This window comes from Cynoglossus semilaevis, chromosome 11 (assembly GCF_000523025.1).
Source record: "Cynoglossus semilaevis isolate Cse_v1.0 chromosome 11, Cse_v1.0, whole genome shotgun sequence".
In the NCBI taxonomy this organism is placed as follows: domain Eukaryota; kingdom Metazoa; phylum Chordata; class Actinopteri; order Pleuronectiformes; family Cynoglossidae; genus Cynoglossus; species Cynoglossus semilaevis.
In genome coordinates this window covers 6,895,390-6,908,460 of record NC_024317.1, presented here as the reverse complement: position 1 = coordinate 6,908,460, position 13,071 = coordinate 6,895,390, and the positions used below count along the sequence as shown (strand labels likewise).

At 38.8% G+C, this 13,071-nt stretch overlaps 1 protein-coding gene across 7 annotated transcripts in view; it reads right to left on the bottom strand.

Moving 5' to 3' along the window:
• The window catches only part of acap3b (ArfGAP with coiled-coil, ankyrin repeat and PH domains 3b), a 43,094-nt gene that overhangs the window by 28,979 nt on the left and 1,044 nt on the right, over positions 1–13,071 (bottom strand). For 6 of the 7 annotated variants that reach the window (XM_025059999.1, XM_025059997.1, XM_025060000.1 and 3 more), the window contains exon 1: positions 12,665–13,039. In XM_025059999.1, the coding sequence (XP_024915767.1) occupies positions 12,665–12,711 (47 nt within the window). In that variant the 5' untranslated portion in view covers positions 12,712–13,039. Of the gene's footprint in view, positions 1–12,664; positions 13,040–13,071 lie in introns of those variants that run through there. The other variant, XM_025059998.1, reaches the window with a different exon arrangement.

The following is a 13,071-nucleotide window of genomic DNA, read 5'->3' as shown; positions in this document are numbered from 1 at the left end:
AAGAGTGTGATGTTTGTGGTGTTGGAATGAGGAGGGGCATTTGGAGAAGTCAGTGAAGGCATCTTTGTTAACCACATATAAGATACCAGTGTTTGCTTGGCTTGTTATTTGAATAGAGAGAGGGGTTTCTTTAAGCCAATGTGTGTTTTGTTTTTTTTTTCGTTGTGGAGATCATTCAGTGCAAGCTCTCAATTAATTGCTGTGTCCACTGAGCAACGGCACAGAAATCGACTGATTGTCTTTTGTCACTGACAACTGTTTAATATTTGAAAAATACATTTTCTGGCCAATAATTAACCTATATGTATTTTTTTTTTACATTTTAATTGCTAACTGTTTCAGTCTGGAATTTCCCTTTAACATTACTGCACAGATTCCATAACATATTCTACGAAGTACAGCTCCATATTGTGGGAAAGAAAATACAGTCTTTAGTTTAGTATTTGTCAGACCACCTGTTTACTGGCTTCTCAGGCCCTGAACATCAGCCAGAATTCTGATTTATCCTTGTTATTGTTACACAAAAGCACACCAGCCTATAAAAACACATGACATTCCAGAATATTCCTGCAAGAAAAGGATCGTCTGATATTTTTTGAGTTCCAGAACTCATTCTACCAACACGAGCCACAGGAACCTTTATACTGCACCAGTATCAATCTATGGGATGTTACCAAAACTGAAGCCACAGGTTGAACACAGCCTTTTTCTCTTCACTCTTCAGAGTCAAACAGGGAGAACAATTCTCACAGGAACAACAACATCATTAAGATAATTCGCCATTTCTTCATAAAACATCTACAAACTGAATGAATCACTTTCAGCAAGTCCTTCCTGATGTGGTCGGGAACTGGGTGTAAATGAACCCGGAACATTCTGCATTGAACAACAGTGTGAGTTGTTAAACCATGTTTTGTTTTTTAATAAAATCGCTCAAAATATAACTGCCAGTGCAATGCAACAATAACCTTTTCTTTTTTCTATCGGTCTTACAAAGAATTATAAAAAAGAGATGTGTTTTGCTGAATTGTTTGTGCTTAGAAAGTATTTTGTTAAACATCAATAAAGCAACAATACGTAAGATGGAGCCGGAAAACATCGACATCATGTGTTCAAATGTTGAACCTCTTAAACCTTTAACTTCAAACCCACTGGTAGGGCAGAGGAAGTAGCAGACCCCAGACACACACATGGACGTGCAGCCCGCATGAGAAAGGCAGAGGAGGAAGACGCTCCCCTGTGGTGTGAAGTACTTCGTTCCCAGGACTCTTTTGCTTTCGTCCACTTTGTGTCCATCCCACCCGCAGCTAAATGAGGCTCAGAAATGATCTCATCACACGTGCACAAGTGCGAGCATGTCGGTTCAACGCTAAAGAAGTGATTTTGTTAACTAAATAAAATGTAGTTAAATATTAAAATAAATTAAGTAATAACTAGTTATTAAGTTATTAGTAGTAAAGTATATATAGTAGTATGTATTACTTACTACATATAGTAAGTAATACATACAAGGCAGCTGTACATGTATTTGTTCTTTTTTAAAAACTGAAAACTATATTTTAAAACATATCATTTTGAGAGTATAAATTGCTGTGCCGAAGCATTTTTAAAAAAATGTATCAAGTATTAACATAAACTTTAGATGGAGACAGTCAATAAATAATAATAATAATAATAAAAATCTTCTGCTAATTTAATTTTCAAAGGCCAAGTCTTTGTCTGATGCACCTCATATTCACAATCTTGCTGCTTATAGTCAAACCTGTGAACAGCCTCTATGCCAGGTAAGGTTACTGATATGACTATTATCAGTTTTACGAGACCCCAACTTTAGGAATGTAAATGCTCCGCTTTGCACTGAACACACACAACAGACACTTGTATGCAAATGTTTTTAGACTACAAAAAAACCTAGAAAAAAAACAAGCAAACAGGAATTCTGACTAAATCACTCACTGCTCAACACCTGTTTAAACCTGTCTCCTAAGGTTATAGGAAGTGCAAACCTCTCCGTCCTTATATGGCGTTGGAGAAGGCAGGCGAAGATATTATGGGACTGATATAGACAGGTTGGTTTACAGGTGAGCACAAGGAGCCACTGTTCTGTCGCTCCAACGGAGAAAAATGACTTTCACCTAAAAGAATGTCTCACAAAGGATGGACCTGAATTCAATTCAAAAACATTCACACTCGTCTACGCACGTGGAGTTTGAGTAAAATTGGTCGAGAGTGTATACTCTTATACTATTACTATTTCATATATACAATATACTATTGTATAAATTAATGTCCTGCAATGACCCTCTGGATTTTTTTAAGCAAATATGTAAAAGCCATTAAGACGATAATTACAGCAATATACAGTATATCTATTAGCAACAATAACTTTGTATTTGGTGAAATATTGTGGGAAAGGTGTTCGTGTAACATGACTACAAGTTTTGAAAACCATTGTTTTTGAAGAAACACAATGAAAGTAAACGTCAAGAACAGCAACCCTCAAACGATGGTCAGCGGTCCACATCCAGTCCACAACCAGCCTATCTGCAGACCAAAAGTCTCCTGTCTGCAGACCAGATCAAGTCCTTAGCTTTAATACTGAAATGCTATGCTAAAGAATAGAACTAGAACCTGGTCAACAAGGCTACGTCTGTGTACACGTGAGCATGTGTTTGAATGTGTGTGGTGCATAGGGGCAGCTATGAAGCGTAGCTATCATCCTGTTGTCTTTGGCAGCACTGACTGAAAGTCTGCAGAATGAAGAGCTCTGATGACAGTCGAGTCAGATCTATCTATTTACACAGTCATCCATCTAAATACATGGGAACGCTCCTCCAGCGCCAAGAGTCAATAAGGACCACATTCTGTCTGTCAGCTTGGCATTAAATTATTTTCAGATCATATAGAACGCACATTCTCCAAACAATTTCATTGGATCTTGGCCACAAATAAATGGTAAGGGTCTGGTTCTGCTTAAATTCTATACCGTAACTGAAGTTTAAGAAATTGTGTCTCTGTGTGGAGAGTCGGGAACGACGAATCGAACTGGAATACTTCTGCTAGCATCGAAGACTTGGAAGCTAAGATGGACAATTTGACGTAATGACTATAATCACCTCTATAATATTTTTACTATTCCAGTATAACCAGCTGTGTCTGTAAACACACAGCACAGTTTGTGTAAACTGTAAAAATCAATCACATCTAATCATAGAAATTAGATTTCATACTATTTTAAATCTAAAAACCATAATCACAGTACTTTTCTTTCATATACTGCAGTTTATTGTATTTCATTTACTTCACTTTCATTTTGCTTTAATGAAACCCTACTGACAGAAGTTTCCATGTCTGCTGGCATGTGTCATTACAGATGTCACTAAAGCAGAAGTGGAAGTGAATCTACTGTGACCACAGACACTGGTACAATTCTTACAAGATTTTCCAGAATATTCCAACGTATCTCCCTTCCTTCATTTCCTTCTGATTAACTTTGGTCTGTAGCGGTTGTGTTTTTTGCCCACCAGCACATCTACGCATATTCATGTTGGAATATATGTTGCATATATATACAGTATATACTTGCACTAGTACTTACATGAGCACTGAAGTACATTTGTACTCTACATTAAACTTCAAACTAGGTATGTTTCATAAACTGCTGAGTCTTAATCTCCTTCCTCCCTCTGGCTGAAATCATTTTCCCAGAACCTCCCTGTTCAGCAAGTTACATCTGTCATCCTTCTACTACTACACACACACACACACAGCAATGCCAACCATGACTTCCACCCGCTCACCAAGGTACTGTAATGGTATATTCAAAATGGTTGTCCCTCCTTCATTGTCCATTACTAAAGGCTGACTGGTGCCGTTCAGCTGTTCTGGTGGGTTATTTCCACTTGTACGTGATGATACATTGACCAAATGGATGAAGACTGCATGTGTGTGTATATCCAATCCTGTGTGTGTGGGAAATGATGGATCCAAGAAAGTATGGGAATGCTGACAAGGCAGAGGGGAATGTTTTCATTTGGTTACAAGGATTTCCACAGAGATCTCAAGCAAGAGATAAGGAGGAAGTCAAAGAAGAGCAGCCGTCAGTTTCTCCAAGTGCAATCAGCGTTCCCATCCCTCCACATGTCTGTTTACTAGATTGCCTTGTCAATCACTGAGATATGTTCGTATTCAGGCACAGCCACCCAAACCAAAGGCTGTATTAAAAAACCTGTGAGGGAAGAGTCGGAGATAAACATCTGAGCACCAGGGAGCAAAGGTGTCACTGGGATGAAGGAAGTTCCAACACAGAATTGATTGATGGATGGATGGATGGATGGATGGATGGATGGATAGACAGATAGATAGATAGATAGAACTTTATTAATCCCTCGGGGAAAAAATGTATTTAAGGAATCAGTCAAGTCAAAGTCAGTGCTTGAGAGTTTTGATGAAAACTAAAAGTAAAAAAATAAATAAATAGAAAATGAACTTTAAGATTTTATGCCAAATAAGAAAAACCTGAATGTACAACACAGAGACGGAAGGTAAAACAAAGACAGAGAAAGTTGGGCCAAATCTGAACCAGCTGTCCGACTGGATCCCAGATGTGTGAGGGAGCAGGAGTAGAGTCAGCACACACACACACACAGAGAGAGAGAGAGAGACGATATTTCCTCCTACTCTGCATGGGAAGGCTCTGAGCCAGCCTAAACCCCATGACCACTTCATTTGTCACTTTAGGGAAACTGTCCAACAAGTCGTCTGTCCACTTCCTTCTCCGTCCCTCCAGCTTCGATCTCTCCCACTTGCTCAAGTTGTCCAGATTGATATCTGACTCATGGTGTAACATGTGACACATTTGGCGAATAAATCTGTGAAACATCAGGCAGGTTACCAAGACACACTCACATGGAAGGACAGTATTAATCTTTCTACGATTTCTGTTTCCTTCCTCTGTCCTTTAGTCAGCATCTCCTCAGAGTCCATCCATTCATCATCCCTCCTCCCACCACGTTGCTCCTAAAAGCTCACATTCGGCAGTTATTTCCACCAACCCGTCAGTCTTCTAACAAGCCCTCCAGTCGCACTGCCCTTTCTTCCTGCGTCTATCCGACCACATTTAGTGGGAGAACAGACCGAGCCAGGTAACCTGCTGAAACCCAACACACCTCCATTACATGCTGCAGCTGTGACATTGATTCATATGCTTCCTGCTTCAGTATTAACCACCAAGACAGGAGAGGGGAAACAGGAGCGGTGGTAAAAGGTTAAAAAAAGAAAAGCTACCTGTTGCATAGATGTCAATGGCATGAAAATGCCATTGCCATTGCAAATGGCATGAAAGGAAAAAAAAAACAAATGTCTGTTCATGTAGTAAAGCAGAATCACAGGAGGAGGAGGGATGGCAGATGGAAAGAGCTGTTCTTTCCCAGTCTTTTCACCAGGACTTGGTTAAACCAGTGGGGTCACTTTTGTCAAATCAAGCAGGGCTTGGCAGCAGCTCACACAGATATTCAGGCTTTGTGTGTTGGTGATAAACAGCCAACTGTGGCTTAATATCTGTTATTAAAGAGAAACATGAGTCAGAGGAGCATCATAGGGAAGAGGTTTCTTTGACGATAAAAAGTTTGAATTTCTGTTCCAAATAATCATATAATGGAATCATATCAAGGACAAAGCCTTCAGTTCGTTTTAACAGGCAACAGTGCAGGTTTTCTGACATGTGTCTACATTTTCTCATTAACCTCAGGACCATAGACCGTACAGAGAACTGGACAGGGTTCTCAGAACTAGCAGAGATTAGATGCAGGGTGGGGACAGCCCTGGTGGTAGCCAGCTACCTTACTCACTTTATGCCAAGGTTTGCACAAAATGAAGTCACTTCCTCCTTTATTTGTCACTTCAGTAGAAATACCCTTGTGGTTAAAATGCTACTGAGATAATTAAAAAGGATTGTGTTCAGATGTGTTCTTGTTCAAAAATTCACTGCTGTTAAAGTAAGTTAACAGCTAAGTATTTTACTTTTTTTCTTAATTTTATTAGGGGTGGTAAGTTAACCTTTTTCCTTTTTTAAAAATCTATGTTTCTGATTTACATTTGACTCTTTTTTATAATTAAAAAACAATACTGTATAATGATTTTATTTGATGACATTTAGCTTATTTTTTGTTAGGTGTTTTCTTGTAATTTTGTATTTTCAGCTAGTTTACGGTTAGTTTTTTTGTTTAGCCTTGTAGTTATTGTCTTAATTTTTTTATTATGCTTTAGTAAAACTATAGCTCTTGTTCATCTATTTGTCACAATTATTTTTTGCAAAATTACTTTTAAAATTATTATTATTATACTTTAATTATTTATATATAACCAAATTATATATTTAACATTTAGAGAATATTTCAAACATTTGAAATTGTTTTTAAATGTTGACAGTGCCTTTTTTTTTTTTTTTTTTTTTTACACATTTAACAGTTTCAGAGCCACTGTTTTTAAGCCCTGTGCTGTTCGGATTTGCCATAAACCAATAATATATGAGCACAAGCTGACCGACCCACTGCCACGTGCAGGACACGACTGTGTGAACCATATGCTGCATACAGCCGCTGTTCTGCCTGTACTGTACAGGAAAACACACATGCTGCTGCATGTTTTAACAGCTTTTTATGTGTTCATGCATGCATACAGAAATGTGCGGCCGAGGGTGCTGAAATCTGGCCGCCACAAATGCCTCCCATGTTGTACATACCACACAGTCCTGCTGGTTCCCCTCGTGCAATTTAATGACTTCCTGAGAAGGGAATTCTCCACAGCAAGTTTCGGGGTTCATCGTTCAACGTTGGCTTTCGTTATAAGCATTTTAATCTCCAAATACTTTCTCTGGTCTGGGTAACATGGACAAGTATGTTAAACCAGCAGCTATTAAATTCAAGTTTTTTAAATAAAACACACAGATTGGGTAAAAGATTAAATAAGTCATGACCTCCAAGGACAGACTTTCTACAATCAAAACAACAGCAACTCAGCTGCAGCAACAAGCTGCAGAACTTTAACCTAATAGATGTGATTTGACTTCCAGCCGGTGTTGGCAGGATTTGAATAAACTTCTGGCCAAATCCTAACGTCCGTGTGGACAAATTACTACAGGAAGAGGTTATTTATATAACTGTGAGACAGTATGACAGCTGTGAGGGTTTTTTTCTCAATTTCATCTGTTCATGATAAAATCAAACACGGCACACAGGATCAGTTGTTGAGAATAACAAAAGTTTTACAAAATGATTATATTGGGGTTTTTTTTTTCATTTTTCTTTTGCCTCATACCTATATCTGAATGAGATGGTAAATCGTGTTAAGATTCTCAGGGTAAGGCGCTAATATTGTGTGAGCTTTAATAAAGTGTGCAGACGACTCTGCTGATTTAATCACAGGGCGACTTCAGTGATAATCCCATTTCATAAATGGGCTTCACACGCACTACCCCCAGCAACACGTGCAGAGAACGGTGGAAAACAAGGAACGGTATATAATAGACCAACATGCAAGGTTAGCCAGCCTTCACACCTCCTGTATATGGGTCTCACATTTACAAAACAAATGCGTTATCACTGTGGTTATCACTAGTCAACACTGCGATGATAATATTATTCATTCAGGCGACATTACGTGACTATAAAATACAAATACGTAAGTAACCACATAATATTGCTGCTATGTACTATGATATATTATTATCATTATTTTCAACTGAAACAACAACGTAATAAAACCTATGTCATTGACCGGTTAGTAATTCCAGCTAATACTGTGTAGGTTAGAGTGTGTGTTAGCGCAAATCGATTGTTTGACCTTTCTGTAGCCTAAAGAAAAAAAAACTCTATTGTGGGTCAAATCCCTCTAGATCAGGGCTAAATGTCAGTGGTGTTCTGCTATTAAACTGTTTCTCCACAATGATTGGATGAAACACACTAACCTAAACGACCATGTTGGTAAGGATGACATTAGGTCCAGACTTACGTAAAAGTAAATAATTTCCTACTCGGTGGCTTTAGCCTCGACATCATTCCATTAGAAAAAAAAAAGAGGTCTGGCTTTAACAGTAAAAGCTTCATTCACTGTGAGTATTAACATGACTGTAGGTGACATTAAACTGTGTGGTCCTTTACTCCAGTGGACATATGTTAGACTCTCTCTCCTTATTCCTCATACAGACAAGGCCTATTTGACAGGCCCTCTTAAACAAGTCATGTGACATTTTTGCATCTTCCCCTCCAGGCAGTGTGGCTGTTATTTACATGTTTTTACACAGCACTAAGGCTACAAGAATTCTCTATCATAACAATGGAAGTGAGGGTGGGGGTGGTGATGCAAGGGTTAAAAGAAAACCACAGAACCACACAGATGTATGAAACAAATGAAACACCCTGTCGTTCGAAGTCACAAAGGAAAGGCAGTGAAGTGTCTCCTGTCTGAGGCTGCGATCACAGCTGAAGGTGGGAATAAGCCTTCGTCAGAACTGACGTAATGTTCACGATTTCTCACTGGCTCAGATCGCATTTCTGAAGGACACAATTAGTCAATCAAAATATTTTTTTCTTCATCATTTTACTGGCATATTGATCATCAGTTAGTAGCAAGAAATTTAATAAATTAACTAAAGGCTCACTAAAAGCTGAGAGAATTATTTTATTCAAAGGAATAGCTGTTTGGTACTGATGTCTGCAGCTCTTAGTTCAGATTCAGATTAAACACACAAATGAAGGCCTTTATCATTTAGTTTCTATTTGGTTTTAATATTTGGATTGAACATTATTTGATCTCTATACAGATAAATGTAGTAGTTTAACACCACTACTTCAAGCATCATGTGAGTTTTAGTGAAGGTTAAGTAACACAGGTTTTCTACATACACGAGCAATGAACATCAAATATAAGTCTTATGAGTTGCCTTCTGACACTGACACTGTGTGACCTCTTGCTAGTAACCTAGTAGTAATCTGGTCTGGTCAACTACGCTGCTTAAATATGATGATATAAGTAATATATTTAAATACCTTCATGCATGTAGTTATTTATTTATTCATAAATAAATACAAACAAATGAGAACATTTAAAGAGATTTTGAAAAGTTTTGTGACTAAAGTAAACCAAAGTAACAACCAAGGTGCCGAGCTGTTCAGCCGAGTTCATGTTCAGGCCTGAGTTCACGCTTACGCAACTGTATCCTGTTTAACAAGAAATTAGACAGCTGTGATGTAGTTTATGGTGAACAAGTGAAATGGAAACAGACACAGAAACCAGACAAGTGACAAGTTTCAAAATTAGAAAACTAAGCGGACTGACCACAGAGGACCTTCATGTGTTTGTTTTAAAGTATAATAATATATATTTAATATGAAGACAGATCATTAAGGTAAAGTGAAAGATGACTGGATGTTAGATTTAGTAAATCAAAAAATCTCAGATAGATGTTATTATTTCCAAAGTTGTCCAGTAAATAATGTTTCATTCTTAAATATTCTGTTCTCTCTTGGCCCTCTCCTAGATGAGCAATTCTTAAATATTCTGTTCTTCTCTCTTGGCCCTCTCCTAGATGAGCTGTTGCTAGGCAACCCCATAAGAATATTTTTACTCTTATCAATAGAACTAAGTGAGTGTGTAAATGTCAGGACAATGTTATGCTTCCATTAAATACAAAGTATGAATGACTTGCCCTCTGTCTGGCTTTTCTCTTTTACTCTTTTTGTAGAATGTTCATGAATGTAGAGCTCATTTATTGGCCGTCCACTCAATCACAAACCCACAACATTTGTTGATGTATTCAAAAAAACTTTGTTGTCACATTACTACACATGTACATTCCTCTATGCACTAACATCAGCAGATACTCAGTGCTGTGGTACCTAGCCGTTGGACCAAGGGTGAAAAGATGAATGAAAATGTGATGAAACTGGACACAGTACTCAATACTTGACTCAACTGTCTGTCAAACACAACAACTTCAACTGAATATATGTGTATATATATAATGAATGCCTGTCCTTTGATCAACAGCGTCAGGCAGATGCACAGGTTTTTTTATTGTTGTCATTTGAATGATGGCAGCAGGTGACAGCAGAATAAAAGATGGAGCAGGGAGGGACAAAAGAAGCATTTAGTCAACAGAAAACACGATGGAAGAGAACGATATGAACGCCTGGCCAGTGTTTAAGAGAAGCATACCTTCACACACACCCAGTCTCACACACAGACAGAACTGCTACACGTTTGGAGGTGCAGTTACAGTGTGCACATTTTGACAAAAGACAAAAAAAGATGGGAAAATATTGTGCTCTTTTTTAAAGAAGTCACATATTACTGACTGATCATTAAAATGAAATATTTTCGTTTGGGAAACAGTTATGGATGGAGTCCAAACACTGGGACATGATGATACAAAATGCCACAACCTTCAAATGTCCTTGTTTTAAGGGATACTCATGTTCTGTGATCCTGTATTAGTACATCAAATATTATTATTTAGAACTCATACTACTGCATCCTAGGCCACCCAAATTTCACATCCAGTTGCCTAACAGAACTTTGAGCATGACCTGGATGACTGAGAATCTTCATAGATATATATATAAGTATCTGTTAACTAGGAATGTAATCCTAATTTTCTAATAAATGTATTAATCAATTTATTTATTTATTTAATTATTAAGGTTACCATTCACACAACACCTTTTATTTAATATTTACTTCATATTATAAAATAATCCGTTTGCCTGCATTTCCCATTCAATGACAAATCAACTCATTGAGTGGGAACTCAACCCATTTTAGTGAAAGAATTTAACAACCCTGAAAAGATCATGGGAAAGTGTCAGAATCTGCACAGACTCTTCGCTTCTTCCTGTGACCTTTTGTCTCGGCCATTCACTCTGGCACCAAAGCAGCAGCAAAACCTAATGTCTGTCACGCACCACATCGTTTCTCACTCATTTACTTGCTTTCCTGACTTACTGAATATATAGAAAATTGTTTGCCTACGGACATACACCTCTTCAACACTTCAAACAAAAAAAGTTGTTTAAGAACAGAGAGGTAACGAGAGGGAGGGAGAGAGAGAGAGAGAGAGAGAGAGAGAGAGAGAGGAACCAGGTCACAGAGAGAAAAATGAAGTGTATGTAAAAGACATCTTTATCTGTGCACTGACTACACAGGTCTGCTCCTACTCTGGACAACCTGCTGACTTCACATCTGCTGCAGATTCAACTGACACACTCAACAGGGGGATCCCTGGCCTGAAGCCTGCTATGATGTACAGTAGTTTCCCACCGGCCTCCACAGAAGTGCAGCCAGACTGGCACACGGACTAAGTGTAGCTACAACCTTCCGGTGGACAGGCCAAGGACTGGACGGCTGGATGTGTGCCCAGGACTCAAACTCCTCTCTCTGTCTGCTGGACTAACCACTGTCCTTGTTGTTGCTGCCTCTGCTGCTGCTGCAGTAAGGACATATCTTCTCCAGTGGATTTGCCTTAGATAAATGATTGCCTTAACTAAATGATTGCATACTTTGATCATTCAAAGTATGCAATCATTTAGTTAAAGAATTATATAAAATCAAGATCTAGAGCAGTGGTTCTCAAATCTTTTATACTTTGTACCACCTGCTCTAGAGGCTTATTTTGGTAAACTATTTTTTTTTATCTATAAATAAAACATTTTTGTGTTGCAGTGTTTAACGCATGACTGTGACTGTAAATCCTTAAAATGATTCATTTTTGTATCAAAATCCTTAGTTATTGTCACATCACCAGAGTACGGCTCCCTGAACCAGTGGGGGTGTTTTACCACAGCACACAGGTCAAGTCCTGAATGAATTGAATCATATGCAGTATTTTTTTTCTATTTTTGCTTAGTCACTGATTGTGTACAATCATTAAAAAAATGTTTCCTGTCAAAAAAAAATAGCCAAAGGATGGGAAACAGTGCGCTCCAACAGATGTGACAAAGTGACTGCAGGGCCTTGTCTCTGAACAGATGAGGACACTGTACTGCAACCAGCCTGTATGTCACGCAGCTCCACTCCATCCCCCCCCCCCACACACACACACACAGACGCTCCATTCAACACACTCACGTTGAAGCGAATGTATCGGACAGTGATATTTAATAGGTGGTTCAGTAATGCATATAAATCGCTTACATCTGTTACCCTTAGAAAAATGGACCTTCGCTGTGTGAGGCAGTGAGTGTCCGTCCACCCACATCCACTGAGCTAATATCACACTCACACACACACACACACAACTGGAAAAATCACACAACCACAAGCCAACAACCGCATATGCAATGCCGCTACCAATGTTGGTCTGCACCGTCAAGAATAATATGTATCTAAATTGAGGTCAGTGTTTTGAATTAAACAAATCCAAAATGATGACACCCACATTTTATAATTCAAAATTGACTGAAGCCTTATTGTCGAATCAAAGAAATCGCCATCCTGTCAGTGAACACATGGTTAAATTCTGGCCCAGAGCATATTTTACCCTGTTGATGCATCATAAATTCTGTATGAGAGGAGGCGTTCACGGCCCCCCAGTCTGAGGGAAATCATGCGTTAAAGAAGGTGTGCCATTTTTTGCGCACCGCTGAGATGAGAAAAGCAGCCTGCTCACCTGAATCTGGGTGAATCTTTGATACATTCTTCAAAGTCCACCGTCATGTTTGCGTTTTCTCCTGTATATTCCCACGTCAGTGTAAAAATGTCATTGCCCACAGCAGGGAGTGGAAGCTGAGGTTTAGTGTGTTCTTCGTTCTTTAGTGTGTATGGACGCGCAGCAGCAGCAGCAGGAGTCCGTCTGTCGGTCTGTCGCTCCTCTCTCTCCTCTCGAGGTGGAACGGTGACACAGAATGGGAGCTGGAAGCACGGCAGGCGGATTACTACAACAGGAGAGACTGGAGCTGCACCGTGGAGACCGTAGGTGGAGACTGATAAAAGAGGAAATAGCGACGACTAACGGTAACATTAGATAAAATCCCCAGAAACTGCGAAAACACGAATATAATATAATATAATATAATA